Source organism: Puma concolor, chromosome C2, assembly GCF_028749965.1.
Source record: "Puma concolor isolate L17-30 chromosome C2, mPumCon1.1.hap2, whole genome shotgun sequence".
In the NCBI taxonomy this organism is placed as follows: domain Eukaryota; kingdom Metazoa; phylum Chordata; class Mammalia; order Carnivora; family Felidae; genus Puma; species Puma concolor.
Genome location: NC_141675.1, coordinates 25,933,092 through 25,955,556, shown reverse-complemented (window position 1 = coordinate 25,955,556; position 22,465 = coordinate 25,933,092). Strand labels below are relative to the sequence as shown.

General features: G+C 36.0%; 1 protein-coding gene across 12 annotated transcripts in view; it reads right to left on the bottom strand.

Moving 5' to 3' along the window:
* The window catches only part of ANKRD28 (ankyrin repeat domain 28), a 200,628-nt gene that overhangs the window by 70,731 nt on the left and 107,432 nt on the right, over positions 1-22,465 (bottom strand). For all 12 annotated transcript variants that reach the window (XR_015239964.1, XM_086674248.1, XM_086674254.1 and 9 more), the window contains one exon: positions 14,594-14,672. Coding sequence is in view for 11 of the 12 variants with exons in the window: in XM_086674248.1 (XP_086530374.1) it covers positions 14,594-14,672 (79 nt within the window). In the remaining variant the exon portion in view is untranslated. The remainder of the gene's footprint in view (positions 1-14,593; positions 14,673-22,465) is intronic.

Here is a 22,465-nt window from a genome sequence, read left to right as displayed (position 1 = left end):
AGTTAATTTATCAAAAAACATGAGTGACTGTAACAATCCACTGATAGTTTACTGAGGATACAAAATACTACTACTTGCTATCAATGTAACAGGCAACTTGATTAAAAAATCTGGCTTGTTCTTTGTAGATTCTAAAGATAGTTATCTGAAGGAAGATGAGCACCATCGAATTTTAGACATCTGATCATATCTTTTTCAGAATACACTCATCTTTTGTTTAAACCATGTGTTTCTTCTAATAGCATTAATCAAATGTTTTAATTCCTTGGAAATTAAAAGTCAAGTATATGAGAAATGGTTGAACTACTTCTAAGGACACCAACAGAACAAATATCTCGCCTGCCCACATCCATTAATTAGTATGCGCTTTACATATTAACAGGCAAATACGGCATAGCAATGCACATTATAAGAGCAGCAGTGGGTATAAAATGAAAATGGAGTAACAGCAACAAGCATGGTGGCACACTTCAGATGGCCAGGCTCCCAAAAATCATCTTCTGAGAATTGTGAAGGTAACCAGACTTCTGTTCTACACAGACGGCTCCAAAATTAACTATATATTCATAAACACAAACTACAAAGTAATTCCACTAATGGAAAATATATTTCTAGAGTAAAGTTTACTAGTCTAATAGCTGAAAACCAGTCACAATGGCTAACAATGAGGAAAAAGATCATATCAACTTAAAACATAAAATAGCCTTCAAAGAGAGAAAATCAAAATGTAACAGCTCTAGTGACTACACTACATACTCTATACATGGCAGAGTATAATATTTGTGGTTTCTAAATCACCAAGAAAGAATTAATTCCTTTACTATTTCCTAATCATCAAAACAGAAGAGAATATATAACAGCAGCTCCATCCCTAGTGTTGAAGTTAGGTTACTGGGAGGCCCTCGGGTAAGAGGAAGAACTGCTGAGAAATTGAAGAAAATTAAGATAGGAATTTAAGAATGGTATTACTGACTGACTACTGCAAACCAACATTTACAGAAAATCTCTCAGTGCAAGAAGCACATTTCATTAAATCCAAGACAGTTATGTCCAATAGTATACCAAATACTTTCTTTACGAGACTCCCCCCGCCGCCACAAATCCACATATAAGGGAAATCTATGAGCCTTCCCTTAAGATAATAAATAAGCAGTCAGCACATATGCCACGTCAAATATCTGAATTTGGATCCATCTTCCCAGAGTAGAAATGTGATTAGATTTCTGCAATATTAAAAGCAAAAAAGAAAACAAGCAAACAAAAAACAACTGCAAGGTAACCAAAACAGATTGTATCCATTTGATACCAGAGTTAATGATTATATAGAAAAATTCAGATAACCAGCTTCTCTTTTCATTTCACACAGTCTTTTCATTTAATAATTCATATATATAAAAATGTACTCTGACAGTTTATAAAAGAAAAAAAATTAAGGTAAGATTTCCAAGATTAAGCAAATGCCCAGTTCATTTGAAGATAAACAAGAAAATAATTTTTTTAAAAATCTGATTTACTTACATCAGTCTATTCTGGGCTCTAGACAACAGTGTAGCTGAAGAGAGGTCTGGACTCATGAAGAGACAGTCAGGGGTTAGTGGAAGGAGCCGGGGAGCAGGAACTGTGATCTAATAATGGCTCTGTAACCAGCAGGCTGTGTGACCTGGGGGGCTGTTCCCCACAACCCAGACCTTCACGTTGTTAATCATAATCCCTGTCTCCTATGCCTTGCTGTGTACATGGAGGGTGGGGTAGAGGGCGAGGGAGGATGGGGCCCAGGTTGAAACAACAGAGGGAGCTCCTGTTTCCACAAAGTGGGTTCCACAGGTCAGAAACTCAGATCAGGAGCATCCCACTTGACTCTAGGTCTCAACTCATCTGTTTTTTCCCCTAATCAGTCAACAAAATGTGCCAATTCTCTGAGCTTTGAAAACTCAGTTATTAGTAAAACAAGCGTTTTGCTAAGTGATCTGTATGATCCATTTCTAGTTACAACATTCTATTCTATTTTGAAACAGGTACCCAGAATGAATTATTTCATACTTATTAAATACCTTGCCCTACCTTAACATTAGGTAGATGAGGTAGCATCTTCATAATCTATACCAGGGTGTCTTCAAATTACAGCCCACAGATTGCCAACCACCTACTGGGTAAATAAAGTTCTACTGCAATACAGCTACACCTATTACAATGTTAACTATGTGGCTTTCACATTAGAGGAGTAGAATTAAAAGTAGTTGCCAGGTGTCTGTCTGGCCCTTTACATAAAAGTCTATTGACCTCTGAGCTAGGCTAAGTACTTGATAGTAGATATTATTAAAGTTATTTCTATTGTCAAGGTGTTTATAATCATTATAAGTACTCCCACTAATAATATTCTCAAGCTTCTCCTTACAGAGAATAATTCTCTTTGCTACTCCTAAGCTTCAGAGGAGACTGTCCAAATCCAGTGAGCTGGACCAGGAGCCAAACACTTTCATTACTCTTCTCAAACTGGAAATAATGCTTTCCTTTGGCTGCCTACCATAAGCAGTGGCAAAAGCTTCAGATTCTGTTTTCAGGTTGGGAGTGGAATAAGCAAAAAACAATTACATTTCCACTTTTCCACCTGCAATGCTAAAAAACAAACAAACAAACAAAAATCCAAAAGCTGCTGAACTGTATCATTTATGATGGTATTATGGACACCAGATACCGTGGTTGAACTGTGTCCCCTCCACCCTTCCCAAATTCATATGTTGAAGTCCTAAACCCAGCACCTCAGAATGAAAACTTATTTGAAAACAGGGTCTCTACAGAGATAAGTTAAAATGAGGTTATTAAGGTGGGCCCTAATCTGAGTGGTATCCTTTCAAGCAGAACAAATGTGGACTCAGATATGTACAGACAAAAGACACAAAAAGAAATGGTCATCTACAAGCTATGGAGAGAGGCCTAGAACAGATCCTTCCCTCACAGCCTCATAATAAGTGATGCCACCAAAACCTTGATCTCAGACTTTTAACCTCTAGAATTATGAAAAAATAAATTTCTGCTGTTTAAGTCACTCAACTTGTGGTACTTTTTTATAGCAGCCCTAGCAAACTAATATACCAGCAATGAAGGTTTTCAAGGGCCACATACTTTATGTCTAATTCCTAATACCAAAAATGTAATATTCGTATTTCCTTATTAAGGACTATATTTTCTATAACAGACTAACCAAATGAATTTTTGACTTACACAACACAGTCATTTACCAGTTAATCACACACTAGAAACAGTCTGAGGTACTGCTAAACCTATAATTTTAAATACAAGCATTAAATGAATAGCTGTCATAAAAGTATATATAGTTTGTAGCCAAGAAAATTTAGTCCTTAAAACAGAAGTTCTTCACTAAAAGTAATTATCTACACAAATTTTGCTAAGTCAGTGGGGAGAGTGGAGGGGGCAGAGTGAAGAGGGGAGCAAGACTACAGCAGAGTAACTTTTGGCCAGTTATTAAATCTAAATACCTTAGTTTCCTTCTCTATAATAATAATACCTTCACAGAGTTAAGAGTGAAAAAGTAAATTTAGAATAGTACTTGAAAGGTAGTAAGAGCACAAAGTTTCCTCTTACTATTTTACCTCAAAAAATAATAACTGTGAAGTTAATTCCACTAGACTCCAGTGTTACTATAGGTTCTACAGAAGGATTTACTTGTTTGATTACACATAACACGTCAAGAATGATACCCCTCATCCAAAAATCTTGGAGGTGCATCATGTATAAATGTATGATTTCCAATGAATTTAGTTCTGGACTGCAGGCTAAAGAGAGTCCGTAGTTTTGCTCTTAACAAAAAACCTAACCAAAATATAAAAGAGAATATGAGGAAATAACATCCTTAATACAACAAGAAAACAGTTGCACCTGCAAACCAAACTATGAAAATTTCCACCAAATACAGTGAAATCTATACCAAAATGAGGAAGGATACCAAATGAAGCTTCTTTGGATTTGGGGAAGGCCACGGAGTCTTCTAAAAGAATGTGTTTGTGTGTATGTGCATCTGTCCTTTTTTTCCCTGCTGTGTCCCAGAACCTCTAACAATCTTTTAGATGATCTACAGCAGTATGTGGGTAATTCACAGAACTCTAACTTCACAATACAGAAGAACAAAGTGGGGCAGTTCTAAAAGAGGGACCAACCAGGCATCTTTACTATTTTTGACCCAAATGAAGATGGAGGGTAAGAGCCAAACACCAGCAGATGACTACCTAAGGACCTGTGATCTAAGGAGGTAATGACATGAAGTACGCAAAGAACTGAAGGAAGCTCCTCTGCTAGACTGAGAAAACCCATTTAGTGTGAGAGCTACTGGAACAAACCTAACTGATGCTCACTTTTTGCCCCTGCTTACTCTATTTGTTAGCAAATAGCTGTTCCAGAGAGAAGAATATTCTTCAAAGATACGTAAAGATGCAGCATGGGACACTAGGGAAAATATATATGGGAACAGAATACACTGAGCAAACAGTCAATAGGTATATCTGAAAGAAATCATCCCAGGAAAGCAGAGGATGAATCTATAAACTACTCTATACACAACCTCAGAGAAAGTAAGCTCTGAAGAGAGACCTTAAAGAGTTCCAAGACAGAGGAAAAACAATGCAAAGGGATGAGAGCTCGCAGAGATCAAGAAAGAAAGAAGGAAAATAAGACAATCATAGATAAAAGCCTAGAAATTACAGAAGGTAAAATAAACATGATTTAAAACACAGCCAGGAATCTGAACCACAGTCCAAAAACCTACATCAGACCAGGTCACTTCCCTCAAAAACTCTCCTTTGCTTTTCCACGTCACTTTAAGGGCCAAACCAAGTCTTTGCCAAAGCCTATAAGGCCACACATGATCTGGAACCTTGCTACCTCCTCCACTTCTTTTCCTGTTTTTTGCACTTGCCTCCAAACATGCCACCACCTCAGGGTGTCTGGTCTTGTTCTCTCCATTTCCTCTAAATATCTGCATGGTGTACAAGGTTTGCTTCCTCATCTCCTTCATTTATCTGCTCAAATGTCATATAACACTGAATCTTTTCCTAATAACCTAAAACAGGAACTGATCCCCACCCAATATACTATTGCTTTAATCTTCTCATAGCAATTATCACTTACAAGACAAGCTATAGGTATTAACTTCTTACTCCTCCAACAAAACAAACTCCATGAAGGCTGGGACTTCCATCTATTTTATTTACTGCTCTACCCACAGCACCTAGAATAGTGCTTGATACACAGACACGCTCATTAAATATTTGATGCATGAATGAAGGACAATAACCTAAAACTAAAAGGAAAAGATAAAATTACAATCAGAGAAAAGCTCATAGAAAAACATACAGTAGAAAAAATTTACTGACAGAAAAACACAGAAATAAAATATTCAAAGATTCAGTGGACAATAAACATGAAATAAAAATCTAAGTTTTAGGGGCATCTGAGTGGCTCCGTCGGTTAGTCTTGATTTTGGCTCAGGTCATGATCTCACGGTTCGTGAGTTTCAGCCCTGCATTGGGCTCTGCACGGACACTGCAGAGCCTGCTTGGGATTCTGTTTCCCTCTCTGCCCCCACCCCCTTGCTCACTCTCTATCACTCTATCAAAATAAGTAAAAATAAACTTTAAAAAAAAATCTAAATTTCAGAGCTAGAAGTGCATACTGACATTTCCCAGCAAAAATAATCAACAGATTTAGCCTGCGTAAGTTAGTACTGGATTTTAAGGATAAAGAATTGAATCCTACAGGCATCCAGGCAAAAGAGAAGTGACCATAATGGTGGAGGTGGTATTGGGGGCAGGGGGGGTAGGGGGTGGGGGAGGGGGGGGGAGAGTGGGGAGATGGAAATGGTCAGCAGAGAAGAGCCTGATCCAAGACTTGCATTTAATACTAGAAGATACTGAAGTAACATCTATAAAGTTGAGAGTAGAAAGCATGAATCAAGAATTTTATAAGTAGCCAATCTACCTTTCAGTTAAATAAAAAAGGCAACAGTCCCAAATAAATAAGAGTAAATAAATAAATAAGAACAGTCCCAAATAAATAAATAAATAAGAATGAGCTCTTACTGAAAATTAAAAAAAAAAAAAAAAGAAATAACAACAACAACAACAACAACAAAACACCCAGCCCCCAACAACTTGATGATGTCTATACAACCAAGAGATACACAAAAATAAAAAAACCTGGGGCTAGAGAAGCAATGGATAAGGACTGGGGGTGCGTGTGAAAACAGTGGGAATTCTGATTACAAAATAGAACATAAAGTCATAATTCTTGACAATGAAAACACAAGAGTGAAACAAATTAGACAACACGGTTTCCTACTTCCCACCATAGGAAGTCAGAAAACAATCAAAATCCAAACACGAACATGGAAGGACAGGACTATAGGCTGATGTCAACCTTTTTATCTTCTTCATTTTTCATTTCAGAGAAATATGTAGCAACAAATAACCTTGTTATCAACACCAAAGTAGTTTTTATAATATAAAATTAATGCATTTACTTTATTGTGTTTTTATTGAAGCATATCATGACTTTGGTATAATGCAAGAGCTAAATGGGGATTGTTTCACATTAATTTTCTTAAGATTATTATTTTTTTAATTTAAATTCAATTTAGTTAACATACACTGTAGTCCTGGCTTCAGGTAGAACCCAGTGATTCATCTCTTACATATGATACCCAGTGCTCATCCCAAAAAGTACCTCTTTAATGCCCATCCCCCCATCATTATGACTATAAAATGTCACTAATTATTGTTATTTTTCATTTTTTAATGTTTATTTGAGAGAGAAAGAGCGTGCGCACGCACACATGAGTGGGGGAGGGGGAGAGAGAGAGGGAGACACAGAATCCAAAGCAGACTCCAGGCTCTGAGCTGTCAGCACATAGCCCGATGTGGGGCTTGAACTCACAGACCCGAGATCATGACCGAAACCAAAGTCAGACACTTAACTGACTGAGCCACCCAGGCGCCCCAAAATGTCACTTATTATTAATATGAAAGGCAGGAGCAATCTGCCCTGAACTTTCTATGTTAACAGTTTTCACCGCTAACATGAACAGATTAGCCTACTTTTGTTGCCTACTTTCTCCTCTCCATGTATTCCATTCTCTTCTTTGTTTAGAGACTCGATCAGGTCAAACACCTAGTTTCAATTCTAATTTCCTAAGTAAACTTATTAAAAGTTCATTCAATATGATTATAAAGTTGTTTGATGGACACAGAATTTGAAATCAAGGGTATGGAAATCAGAGTCTAACCTGGGCCTCAACAACCACAGCTTTCACACCAAATTTAAGTAGAACTCTTAAAGCACCACTACACAAACTTAGTCTACTTTTGCAGATTTAAAGTATACTATTTGGAGACTACTGTATTGAGTGATATTTATACTTTTCCTCACAGTTTTATTGCGATATAACTGACTCATTGACAATAAATTTCATATTAAAAAAATGTAATTGACTTATATAACAACGTATTAGTTTAAAATATACATGATTTGAAACGTATATTGTGAAAAAATTACAATAAGTTAACATCCATCACCTCAAATAGTTAAAAAAAAATTTTGTGACAACTTTGACGATCTACTCTCCTATAACTTTCAAATATACATTATTGTTTACTATAGTCAACATGCTATACATTACATCCCCAGAACTTACTTATAACTAGTAGTTCCTACCTTCTGACTGCCTATACTCATTTCCCCCAACCTGGCAACCATCAATTTCTTCTGTTTCAATGAGTTCAGTTTTTTTCAGATTCCACATATAAGTGAGAATATGCATTACTTCTCTTTCTCTAACTTATTTCATTTAGCATAATGTTCTCAAGGTCCATCCATCTTGTTGGATCATTGACAAGTTATCTTTTTTATGGCTGAACAATATTCCAGTGTACACATACACACGATTTCTTTATCCATCCATTGACAGACATGTAGGCTGTTTCCATGTCTTGCTTATTGAGAATAATGCTGCCATTAACACGCGAGTGCAGATATCTCTTCTAGATAGTGATTTCATTTCCTTTGGGTATACACTCAGAAGTGGAATTGTTGGATCCTATGGTATAGTTCCATTCTTAATGTTTTGAGGAACCTTCATACTGTTTTCCACGGTAGCTCTACCAATTTACACTCCTACCAACAGTACACAAGGCTTTCCTTTTCTTTACATTCTTGCCAAAACTTTTCACCTCATCTTTTTCATAAAAACCATTCGAATGAGTGTGAGATGATATGTCATTGTGGTTTTGCTTTGCATTTCCCTGATGAATAGTGATGATGAGCATCTTTTCATGTATCTGTCAGCCATATGTAGGTCTCTTTTGGAAAAATGTCTTTCCAGTTCCTTTGCCCAAAATTTAATCAGATTGTTCTGCTATTGATTTGTGTGAATTTTCTCTATTTTGGATATCAATCCCTTATAAGATACATAATTTTAAATATTTTCTCCCATTCTGTACATTGCCTTTTCATTTTGTTGGTTTCCTTTGCTGTACTGAATGAAACATTTTAGTTCAATGTAGTCCCTGCTTGTTATTTCTGCTTTTGGTGTCAAATCCAAAAAAATCACTGCCAAGACTGAGGTCAAAGAGCTTACCCCCTACAATTTCTTCTAGGAATTTTATGGTTTCAAGTCTTTAACCCATTCTTAGTTGATTTTTGTATATGGTAGGAGACAGTGGTAAGGTTTCATTCTCTGCATGTGACTGTTCAGTGTTCCCAACACCATTTATTGAAAAAACTGCCCTTAACCCATTGCATATTTTTGGCTTTGTCATAAATTATCATATACACATGGATTGAGTTCTGGGCTTTCTTTTTGCTCCACTGATCTATGTGTCTATTTTTATGCCAATACCATACTAGTTTGGTTACTACAGCTTTGTACATAGTTTGAAATCAGAAAATGTGATGCCCTTAGCTTTGTTTTTCTTTTCCAAGACTGTTTGGGTTATTTGGGGTCTTTGTGGTTCCATACAAATTTCAGTACTGTTTTTCCTACTCCTGTTACAATGCCATTGGAATTTTGATAAAGACTGCAAGCATTAAAGCTGTAGATTGCTTTGGGTAGTATAGAGATTTAACAATATTAATTCTTGTAATTCATAAGCATGGAATATCTTTCCATTTATTTTTATCTTCTTCAATTTTTTTCATCAATGACTTATTTGTTTTCAGTATACAAATCTTTTACCTCCTTGATTAAATTTATTCCTACCTATCTTACTCACTTTGATGCACTTGATATCTTTTTGATGGGACTGTTTTCTTAATTTCTCTTTGTGATAGTACATTATCAATCTATAGAAAGAAACACAATGATTTATGTATACTAATTTTGTATCCGGAAACTTTACTGAATTTATTAGTTCTAACAGTTTTTTGGTGAACTGTACAGTTTTCTATATATAATGTCATGTCATCTACAAATAGAGATAGTTTCACTTATTTCTTTTCAATTTGGATGTCTTTAATTTCTTTTTCTTGCCTATTTGCTCTGCCTGGGATTTCCAGGATTATGTTGAATCAAAGTGAAGAGAGTGGGTACCTTCATCTTGTTCCTGATTTTAGAGGAAAAATGTTCAGCTTTTCACTGTTGAGTACGATGGTAGCTGTGGGGCTTGTCATATATGACCTTCATTAGATTGAACACTATGTTGAGTGTTTTTATCATGAATGGATGATGAATTCTGTCAAATGTTTTTACTGCACTGAGATGATCATGTAATTTTTATCCTTCATTTTGTTAATGTGGTGCTTCTCAATGATTTGCAGATGTTGAACCATTCTTACATTCCTGCAGTAAACCCCACTTGAAAATGGTGTATGATCCTTTTAATGTACTATTGAATTTGGTTTACTGATATTGTGTTGAGGATTTCTGCATCTGTGTTCATCAGGAATACTGGCCTATAATTTTCACTCTCGTAGTATCCTTGTATGGTTTTGTTATCAGGACAATGCTTGCCTCATAAAAAAAGAAGTCTGGAAGTGTTCCTTCTTCTTCCTTAAAATTTGGTAGAATTTACCAGTGAAGCCATCTGTCTTGACTTTTCTTTGTTAGGAGGTTCTTGACTACAGACTCGATCTCCTTACTAGTAATTGGTCTGTTCAGATTTCCTATTTCTTCATGATGCAATCTTGGTAGGTTGTATGTTTGTACAAATTTATTCATTTTTTCTTGGTTGTCCAATTTGTTGGTATATAACTATTCATTGTCGCTTACAATCCCTCATATATATATATATATATATATATATATATATATTTTTTTTTTTTTTTTAATGTTTATTTTTGAGAGACAGAGTGTGAGCAGGGGAGGGGCAGACAGAGAAGGAGACACAGAATTGGAAGCAGGCTCCAGGCTCCCAGCTGTCAGCACATAGCCTAATGCGGGGCTCAAACTCATGAACCCCAAGATCATGACCTGAGCCGAAGATGGATGCTTAACCGACTGAGTCACCCAGGCGCTCCTGATCCTTTGTTTCTGTGGGATCAGTTGGCATGATTCCTCCTTCTGATCTTATTTAACTTGAGTAACTCTCCTTTCTTCTCCATAAGTCTCATTAACAGTTTGCCTATCTTTTGGGGGGGAAAAAGTTCTTAATTTCATTAATTTTTCTATTGTTTTTAGATTTTCATTTATTTCTACTTTGATCTTTGTTATTTCCTTCCTTCTGGTAACTTTGGGCTTACTTTCTTCTTTCTCTTGTTCTTTGAGGTGAAAAGCCAAGCTGTTTGAGTTCTTTCGCTTTTCTTAATGCAGGCAATTACTACTATGAACTTTCCTCTTAGAATTGCTTTTGCTACACCTCCTAAGTTTTGGTATATTTTCATTTTCAATTGTCTCAAGATATTTTTTGCTCTTTTATTTCTTTTTTTCACCCATTGGTTGTTCAGTAACATGGCACACCCCTTCTGTATAGTTTTAAAGCCCCCCCCCCCACCTTTTTTTGATTCTAGAATTGAGTAAGAATACTCTGTACAGTCTATTTTGTTTCAACCTTTGTCTTTCTTGGTTGTGGAAATAAACTCTTGTCTGTATTTCCCCAATAGACAAGTCACTCCTTCAGTTAATCATTTCAGAATGTGAGTGTATTACACAATGGGGAGAGGAGAATTTTTAGGAGATTATATCTAAAAGTCACAAAAAAGGTAATTCCTGATATCAGGAATTTATTTATTTATTTGGCAGGACCAAAATAAAGTTGAGGAAAGAAAGAAGGAGTGCTTAAAAAATAATAACCCAGGGACTCCTGTGTGGCTCAGTCAGTTAAGTGTCCAACATGGTCTCAGCTCAAGTCATGATCTCACAGTTTGTGACTTCGAGCCCGCATGAGGCTTCTGCACGGACAGTACAGAGCCTCCTTGGGATTTTTCTCTCTTTCCCTCCCCCACTCTCTCTTTCACTCTCAAAATAAATAAATAAACTTAAAAAAATAATAGCCCAAATTTTAATTATCTATGATGTACCAGGAACTTTTTCTAGGTATCTTAACAACATCATCTCATTTGCTTCAAACCTATAAAATTTATATTAGAAATATAAATGATTTATATTTAAAATGTAAATTTTAAAATATATATAAAAATATTAAATCTAAAAATAAATATAAATTTATAAATTCCTTCAGAAGAGGAAGTTAAAGCTGAGAGATTAAATAACCTCCCGAAGTTCACAAAGGTGCTAAGAGGTAGGACCAAGATTTGCACCTAAATCTATCTGGCCACAGAATCTATGCTCTTTATACTATCTGCTGTGCTTCTCCTGGCAACACAGAGCCTGGTTCATTTACTTTTTTTTCATTTGTAAGTAGAAAATGGAGGTTCCGGTTTAGTAGAAACTTAGCCTTGGATTTCATTCCAACTCATTTTATTCCAGATCCAAGTAAGTTTTTATTTATTTTTCTTAGAGCCTACATGGTTGTCTGAAGAGAAACAAAGTCTAAGGAAGAGCTTGAGTTGCATCCATAGGAAACAAATCATTTGTCTTCTTTCCTTTTCCACTTACCCTGCACCCCCACATTCCTACCTCATTCCCACCTCTCCCATTCTCACTTCCACGAAAGACCTTGGAAACTGAGACCAAAATGTGAAGAGCCTAAACTTATATTGCTATAACCACACATTCACTCAACAAGTATCCAAAACTACTGTAGGTATTGGGAATAAATATGTTAGAAAACAAAGCTGACTAAATCCATCCTTGCCTTGGAGTTTGCATTCTAGTAAGGAGAGAATGATAGGAAACAAGCAGCAAAATTTTAAAAGAATATCAGATAATAAGTACTAGGAAAAAAGATAACACAAAGGAGAGGGAAAGGATGGTGGCGGTGGTGGCAGTGATCAGGCATCACTTCCCCGAGGGGGTAACATCTGAGCAAGGACATAAAAAAAGGTAAGATCACGTGGCTATTTGAGAAAAGACAGTTTGAGGTTAAAGAAGGAGCAGTTCAAAGACCCAGAATGGGGGGCGCCTGGGTGGCACAGTCGGTTAAGCGTCCGACTTCAGCCAGGTCACGATCTCGCGGTCCGTGAGTTCAAGCTCCGCGTCAGGCTCTGGGCTGATGGCTCAGAGCCTGGAGCCTGCTTCCGATTCTGTGTCTCCCTCTCTCTCTGCCCCTCCCCCGTTCATGCTCTGTCTCTCTCTGTCCCAAAAATAAATAAACGTTTGAAAAAAAAAAAATTAAAAAAAAAAAAAAAAAAAAGACCCAGAATGGAAGGCCAGTGGCATTAGAGCAGAATGTGCAAAAGGGAGAGTAGTAGAAACTGAAGGCAAAGGAAATTTGGAGCCAGGAAATAATACAGTTTGAGGTTAATGTAAAAATGTAATTTTTTATCCTGAGAACTATAAATACAACTATATGAACTATTACCCATGAAACTGATAAAACATAGTATTAAAAGTATTTTTCAAAGACAAGCTGAAATAGTTTTTAATAAATGTATGGTGGTTAATTTTATACATTATTTCTATTCAAATTATTCAAAAGAAATTAAGCATCCTCTCAAATGTTTATTATTTTGAAGCTGATATCTGATATTATCATATCATAAGGCTCATCTGACTATATAATACAGAGACAAGGAAGTCAACCTTCTATAGGTAGCTAAAAATCCTTGGTGCATTCACTTTAAAAGCCAGGGATTAAGTCAAACTTTGAGCATTTGAAAAGTTTCTCCTAGGTTAAAAATTAAAAATGGGAAAAAAGAACCCTCCATGTTAAGTCATAACATCTTTGCATTAAAATGTGAAGTAAATAAACAGAATTCTGTGTTAAAATTAGAAACCTAGCAGTATAGTTCTTATCCAAAGTCCTAGACATTAAATTAGCAGGAATTGTACTGTTTGTAGCATACCTATTTCTTAACAAAAAAAGAAACTGTTTCTTGGAAAATGTTTGTAAAGAAAATTCCATATATAAACCTATATCCATCAATTCATATTATTATAGTAGAAACCTTAATTAAGAGGAAATATGATTTTTCTCTTGTACCTCCTCCGTTCTTATCTCTAGTAAATTTAAGCTAGAAACTAGGGAGCTAGCATTCACAGAGGAACAGACATCTTCAAGGAAGTGCATCTGTGATGAAGTTACTCATGAAGAAACTAATATAAGAATATCATCTAGGAAGCACTGAGTAATGTGTTTGTTGTACACCTGAAACTAATATAACCTTGTAGGTTAATTATACTTCAATAAAAAAAAGAATATTAGCTGGGTCAATATTTAATTCGGATCTTCATTCAAAAATTCTCTCAGTGGTCTTACTCCCCAAAATTAAATGAATGATACTATTTCTCCAATTGCATTGTGTGTATATCGCAATTTGACAACACAAGCACAAATCAAGCACGTGCATCCTTTTCCAACAAATATAATTTATAATAACTTGGCTACAACAAAAATATATCTGAACTCTGAGCTCTGTTTGACGACAGACCGTCTGATCTGTACAATAAAGTACAAGTTCCTAAAATGTATTTTACCGGCCCTCAAAAAGAGTTAGATAGAAGCTACTGACAGATAGACACCTGGCTGCCATCACTTTCAAAATACATCAAATTACTACCACTTCTCAATATCTCCACTACAGCACTTGGTCTGAGCCACATCACCTTCCCCTTGAAGAACTGCAATTGTCTCCCAGTTACTCTACGGTGAATCAGGCCTACTATGAATAGTCGATGTACTGCCTGAGCTTATATACTGCTCATCTCACCCCATAATTCTCACCTACCTTTTTATTTTTCTATAGCAGTTATCATCTTCTAACATGCTATTACATTTATTTACTTGTATTTATAGCCTGTTTTTCCTTATTAGAGTATACACTCCAGAAGGGCAGTAATCTTTGTTTTGCTCTCTGATGTACTCTACGCACTACAGTAGGACCTAGCACGTGACAGAAGGTCAGCTGTAGAATGAACAAGCAAGTTTCAGCTTAGGAAACAAATATAAGGAAATAGTCAACTAGGTTTGATAAACATTAATTATGACAAAAATATGCATCATGTGCTCTTATTATATAGAGCTTTACATACCAGATAAAATAAGCAGTTCAATGATTTCTGCATCTCCAAGATAGGCAGCAGCATGCAGTGGAGTTCTCTTTTCATTGTCCTGTGAGAAGAAGGAAATGGGGAACTTAAGTTTTAATATAAACTTGATTTCAGTGTACTTTAAATGAAGAAGAACCATGAACTACCAACTTACAAGTTCCACAACCCTAGTCTAAGTCAGCAAGTCCCATTAACAAAATATTTCCTTGCTAGGAGAAGAAAGACCTGAAAAAATATTTTGGCCTTAAATATAAAGTACAGCAAAAATAAAACCTAAGGTGAACAGAGAAATAGCTTCTTAGGCTTTCTTTGAATAAAGATGCCTATATGCTGCTGATATACGAATGCAAATTTCTTTTACTTCATCCTATTCCTCCTCAATACATTTCCACAATTTTACATAGTTTGGAATTGTTAACCTAACTAAATAAAACAAACCCTAACAAACCAAAAGTTTTGCCTATCAAAATGTTTCCACAGGTACCCCAGAATATTTCTCTGGGGATTTGAAGTTATCCCTTAAGACAGTCGTAAGGTTTTTCTTAAAATTCCTGCCAATTTTGTTTGTGGCTCTAAAATATATTCCTATCTTTGTAAACATAAAAAAATATACAGTTTTCCATTTTGCACAGCAAAACAAATAAAGCATCAACAAAAACAAACAGGCAATCTACTGAATGGGAAATGATACTTGTAACTGATCTATCCTATAAGGGGTTAATATCCAAACTATATCAAGAATCTGTATGACTCAACACCAAAACAAACAAACAAACAAACAAACAATCCAATTAAAAAATAGGCAGAGAACCTGAATAGACATTTTTCCAAAGAAGACATGCAGATGCCCACCAGACACTTGGAAAGTTGTTCAACATCACTAATCATCAGGGAAATGTAAATTAAAACCACAATGAGATATCACCTGTCAGAATCACCAAAATAAAAAAGACAAGAAATAACAAGTATCGGCAAGGATATGGAGAAAAGGCAACCCTTGTGCACTGATAGTGGGAATGCAAATTAATGCAGCCACTGTGGAAAACAGTAAGAAAGTTCCTCAAAAAATTAAAAATAGAATTACCATATGATCCAGCAATTCCACTATTGGATATTTACCTCCAAAAAAGAAAAACACTAATTCCAAAAAATATATGCATCCCTATGTTTACTGCAGCATTACATACAACCATGGAAGCAACACAAGTGTCTATCCATAGATACACGGATAAAGATGTGGCATTTTTACACAATGGACTACTACTCGGCCATAAAAAAAAAAAAAAAGAATAAAATCTTACCACTTGCAATAATGCTAAGTGAAATAAGTCAGGCAAAGAAAGACAAATATCATATGAATTTAGGTGGAATTTATGAAACTGAACAAATGAACCAAGAAAAAAAAGAGACAAAAAAAAAAAACCAACATACACACACTCTAACATACACACACTCTAAAATACAGAGAACAGGGGCGCCTGGGTGGTGCAGTCGGTTAAGCGTCCGACTTCAGCCAGGTCACGATCTCGCGGTCCGTGAGTTCGAGCCCCGCGTCAGGCTCTGGGCTGATGGCTCAGAGCCTGGAGCCTGTTTCCGATTCTGTGTCTCCCTCTCTCTCTGCCCCTCCCCCCGTTCATGCTCTGTCTCTCTCTGTCCCAAAAATAAATAAACGTTGAAAAAAAATAAAATAAAATAAAATAAAATACAGAGAACAAACTGGTGGTTGCCAAAGAGGAGATGAGTTGGGGGATGGGTGGAACAGATAAAAGGGACTCAGAGTACACTTATCTTGATAAGCACTGAGAAATGTATAAAACTACTGAACCATTACACTTTACACCTGAAACTAATGTAACAGTGTATTTAATTATACTGTCATTAAAAAATACAGTCTTCCAAATCTTCCTTCAAGAAGAGAAGCTACAACTACAACTACAACATGCAAGGCGTCATGTACCTCCCCTGCTCAAACACCAATGATCTCCAGTTTCAGAAGCAAGATTGTGGGGTAAAGTGACATTCAGGGATTTTTAATTCATGTTTACACCTCATCTAAAGTTACAAGGGTATTGCTGACTTGGTTGCATCTGAGAAAGCTATTTACATAGAGTTATTTTGAAATTTACACCCAAATTTTTGGATACAGCTTTGTGATAGACTGTTAGTTGTTTTCCATTATTTATTTTCCCTTTTGTCCATACGAATAAAGTTGTAGCTGGTTATTTACCCATGCAGTAACAGAATATACTCCTAGTCTGCCTTTAGGTTTTGTTACTTAGTGTGGACCAGTATGGTATGTAAGGTGGAAGTAAAGACACAACTTTCAGGTCATCTTTAATTTAGCAGACAACCACCTTAGAGAAGGACTAATACTTTCCCACTTCCCACAGGCTGGAAGGCAGATGTGAAACTGAGCCAGCTTTGATTCTACAGAGGTTAGGCCAATATACTAGAAGGCTATCAAGCAATTAGATGTTGAATGATCTTCTATAGAACAGAGTTGCTCTACAAACCTGGACCACTAACTCCTATACTATTAGGAGAAATAAATTTCCTATTTATTTATCTATTTATTTGAGAGAGCACATGCATGTGGGGGAGAGGGGCAGAGGGAGAAAGAGAATCTTAAGCAGGCTCCATGCTCAGCGCCGAGCCCAACGCAGGGCTTGATCCTACAAACGCTGGGATTGTGACCTGAGCTGCAATCATGAATTGGGAGTTTCGACCAACTGAACCGCCCAGCTGCCCCAATAAATTTCTCACTTAAAGAGGTTTGGTGTCTCTTACCGTATTAGAATATGATAGCTTTCAAATTTTAAGAAAAATAAAAAGTTTATTTCACAATGCAATAATTTTCTAGTTTGGCAATACCCCAAATATTTTAAGAAAGAATAGTTGGACAATTGAGAATAAATTAGGAAAAAAGTTGCTAGTCAAAAGAGAGATGAAAATAATATTAATAGGCAGTCCAAAAAAGGCTTAACAGTAGCATATAAAAAGGTATTATAAAAATGTGTGTATTTATCACTTGCTCTTCATTGGCTTTTTCATATAACTTTAATACATTTGTGATACTGCTTTTTATCATTTAGGTATTAACAGATGCTTCAGTAACGGGAGGTTGGTACAGTGGCTATTAAAATTGTTTAGTGATAAGAGCTCATGTCTCTCTAACCACAATTAATTTCCACAAGATCATGTTTTTTATTCCAGTATATACCCCACCAAACAGAATTCTTTGCACAGAAATCACTGAATAGTTGTTGATAACCAACATTAGAGCCACTAAAATCTCAGACTTTATTCAAAGCTGAGTCCTAATTTAGTCATTTTAATAAAAGGATCCTTGGTTTAAGGCTTTTCAGTATTAATCATTAACACAGCAAACTTCCCTAGAGTGTTTAAATATGATCAGACTTACTCAAATTGAGAAACATATCTATTGCAAAGGATAAACCACACACACAGCACACACACAAAGTGAGTCATTTACGTGTGAGTGATGTCTGGAATTCTATGACTCAATGCATTGAATACTATTCATGTATTTTATGACTCATGAACATAGTTTTCCTCTGTACAAATCAAACTAAAGGAAAAAAGGAACACATTGGATAATTTTAAAAGAAATAAATCTACCTATATTTTACTTTACGATAGTTAAGTATTGATAATTACACACTATTAAAGGTTTCCCTCTAGCAAAATTTACTAATATGAAAAAATGACTATCCCCTTGTACACACTAATTCTAGTTCAGGGAATTTTTAGATAAAGATATTCCTATGTATATGCAAACAAAATGATTAAGTATATTTATTGATTATTGTAGGAAGCAAAATGCTGGAAACAATTTAAATGCCCACCAACAGGCGAATGGCGATCTCAAATGAAATACAAGAAGCTCTTAACCAACCTTCATTTAACTGACTCACATGATTAATCGATACTCTGTTTTCCTGTGTAAAACTAATGAGGACTCTGGCACACGGTGTATTTTGACTATTAGGCTACCACTTTTATTCCCACCACTGGGTGTCTATTTATCAAGGATAAGATGTGTTTGTTACCACAAATGTTCGTCCAAACTGCAATCATAACTATGTAATTTAAGTATTATTTAAGCTGATAAAATAGGAGTGGGAAAAGCAAACTGTTTCTATGATCACTAGACTGAATATCACATAAAGACTCAATAAAGGTAAGCTATCAAAAAAAGTGCTACTGAACTGGGTGTGGCTGAGAAATGAATCACTAAGGAAAATAGTCAACAAATGGGCAGTTTTGCCCTAAGTTTGATTCTTTTTTTAATGTTTATTTATTTTGAGAAAAAGAGACAGAGAGAAAGAGAGAGAGAGAGAGAGAACAAGCAGGGGAGGAGTAGAGAGAGGGAGAGAGAGAATCCCAACCAGGTTCCATGCTGTCAGCGCGGAGCGTAACCTGGGGCTCAATCCCACAAAGAGTGAGATCATGACCTGAGTCAAAATCCAGAGTCAGAAGCTTAACTGACTGAGCCAACCAGGCTCCCTCTAAGTTTGATTCTTAAGTGTCTAAATTCTCACACCACTTAAACCCAAAATGGGTTACAGATAATGCACTGGGGGCAGGGTCTATACAAGGAAGATAACAATGAACAGCAGAATCCACATTGTCAACAAAAAAGCCTCAGCTCAATTAAAAAAAAAAAAAAAAAGATGGCTGTCAAGTAAACATTATTACAATAAAAAGCCCAAAGATCACTTTTTATAGTTCCCTCTGTCAAACTTATTAACTACCAGTTATAAAAGCTATCAGATGAGAGAACTTCTAGTTGTACATTCATAAAGTGAAATACCATGTAAGGGTTCTACATCCAGTTTCATTGTGCAGGTTTTCTTCCCTCCACACATCTAAGCAAAGCCCCAATACAGAATGGTGTTACCATTCAACTCAGACTAGGGGAGAGCATCAGATCCCATAGGCTAAAGGTTCAGTCTTACAAGACCTCCCCTGCACTTGAAATGCCAATAGCAAGTCCAGGTTGTGTACCTGTACTTCTTCTAACCAAATGGCTATTAATCAAAGGTTCCCCTGACACCCTCCATGCTACAGTGCTCACAGGGTTCAGTAAACCAGTTTTTCTCACTAGACTGCCAGTTCATTACAAGGACATTAGAGGGTACGAACCAACAGCCACATGGACAAGAAACATAGAGTGAGATGCTGAACAAAGAACTTTAATCGTGGTAGTGTTTCAGATCCAGCACAGTGGCAGGTGTAAGGGTTTCTGGTCAACCAACCTGGAAGTTCTCCAAACCCCCTCCTTTGGGACTTTTATGGAGGTTTCCTTAGTAGACATGACTGATAAACATCAACACCTGCTGGCAACTAAGCTTAATCCACTCCCCAGAGGCAGTGGTACTGGGGGAAAGGGGGACTGAGAGTCCCCACCCTCTAATCACAAGGTTGGCTCCACTGGCAAGGAGCCCTCATTCTAAGCTTTCCAAAAGTCACTTCATTTACATAAAAAAGACATCTTTCATTGCTCTCTCACAGGAAATTTCAAGGGTTTTTAGGAGCTCACTGCCAGAAATGGGAACAGAGACCAAATATATACTTTTTATTATAAATCCTAATATCACACCATGCCCCCAATTTAAAAAAAAACAAGCACACCTCAATGTTCCTTATCAATGGAAAAGTCTTTAAAGCACAGTGTTAAATGAAAAAATGCAGGCTTAGAACAATTGTATGATAAAAGGTTCTACATCCACTTTGGCTTGATTATGCATAAAATATCTTTGGAAGGATACTCAAGAAACTAATAGAGTGATTACCTCTGGGTGAACGGGAACTGGCGGACTAGGGTTTAAAGTGTGAGAAAGAGTTTTCACTATTTGTGCCTTTGGTATTGTTTGGAGTTATTACCATGTACATGTTTCAAAAAGTAAAAAAGGAAAAAATTAAAAATAACATTTATACCAACTGAAAAGCTATTTATTAAAAATCCTAAAAATATTTTAATATCCCAGGCATTTTCACAAGTACCAGGTACACATTACAAAAACAATGTTTCTCAGATATGAAGTCAGTTTTTTAAGAAACCACTGCATCTCAATGTAGTATTCTTAAAATAATCCCAACTAGAATTATTGAATATATACACTAGACTCAAACAACAAATATTAACTTTGATCACATAGATTTGATCATATATTTTGAAGTACACTTTTCTTACAGTTCTTATGTAAATACTCAGAAAAAATATTTTGTGCACATGATTAGGGCAACCAAAACTTAACTGCCCACACTCCCCAAATAAGAACAAACAAAAAATAGCTATAACTCTAACAAACAATAATCCTGAAAGAAGATGGCCTACAATAGATGGGTTAAGAAGATCAGGGGTTGCTAACAATTTGGGGTTGGGCCAATATGCCGAGCTGGTACATACAAAAGAGAGATACGCAAGTGATCTGAACGTGAAGGAGTTCTTCACAGTGATGCAACAGTTCTGTATCTTAAACATGTTGGTAGTTATACAACTCTACACATGTGACAAAATGTCATATGATTATTCATAAAGACAATGCCAAATAAATGAATGCAAAATAAATAAATGAATGCAAAAAAACTGGTGAAATCCAAGAGAAGTCTATTCTGTAATTAGTTGTATTGTACCAATATCAGTTTCCTGGTTTTAATAACGCACAGTATGATGTCACCACATTTGAAGAATCTGGTTGATGGAAAGAAAGGATCTCTCTGTACCACTTCTGCAATTTCTGATGTATCTATAATTTCTTTAAAGTTTTAAAAAAGTATTCAGAAAAATCCTATTATATTTTGGTTTATATGTTGTGTTATAGTGAGCTCCAAAAGGAGTCTATAAAACATAGGCAAGCAAGATTGGACAACCTAGGGAATGAGGCTGTGAGAAAGAAGGGAATCCATGGTAGATCCCAAGCACAGGTCAGGAAAAGGTTGTATCTAAGGGGAAGTATCTTAAGTAAAATCTGGGAACTAAAACTGTACTTGTACATTCTCAATATTTTGTGTAGGAGCTTTTAATATAAAGCAGATTTCAGGATCAGGTTGGAATGAGAGGAAACATATAGGGTAGGAAAACCAAAAAGTGAAAAGTCAGAAATGCTAAAGTGAAAGTGAAACAGAACATTTGCACAAGAAATACTTAGAGACTGTGAGAATTTATCCACTTACATGGATTCAACCACGACTTTCATAGCAAGGACTCAATTCTGTAATTCTGCCCTTGTCCAGTAACTGAAAGTGTTTATATATATTAGCTGTAACCTCTTAAGAATAATAATCCTAAAAATCTCAACAATCAACACTTATCTAGTGCTTACTTTCTGCTAGGACTGCCCCAAGCACTTTACCCTGCAGGGTTAAGGAACCAATGTATTTCCTTATTCTACAGATAGAGAAATCAAGGCACAGGAAGGTTTAAGGAACTTACTCAAGATCATGTGGCAGTGGCAGAATCAACATTCAAACACAGGCAGTTGGGCTCCTAACTTCTTACACAGCCTCTATTTGTAATGTTCCATTATGCACGGGAGCTTTAAGCACCATGGTCTGCTTAAAACTAATAATTCTCCTTCAAAACATTCTGTGGCCTGACTTCACTTTTCTTACCAAATTTTAATCAAAATTTTCTTAGTAATTTTTTTCCCTTTCTCTTTTATCTGTACTATCAGACTGAAACTCCCATGTATAGTAGTCAGCTATTAACTTCCAATGCTGTTTGTGGTCCACTGAGTTCAGCTGAACTTACCTAGGACTTTATCAGATCCAATCTTGTCCTACCCTTTCATAAATAAGTTATAAGGCCTGGCTGTTCTCAAAACTGCA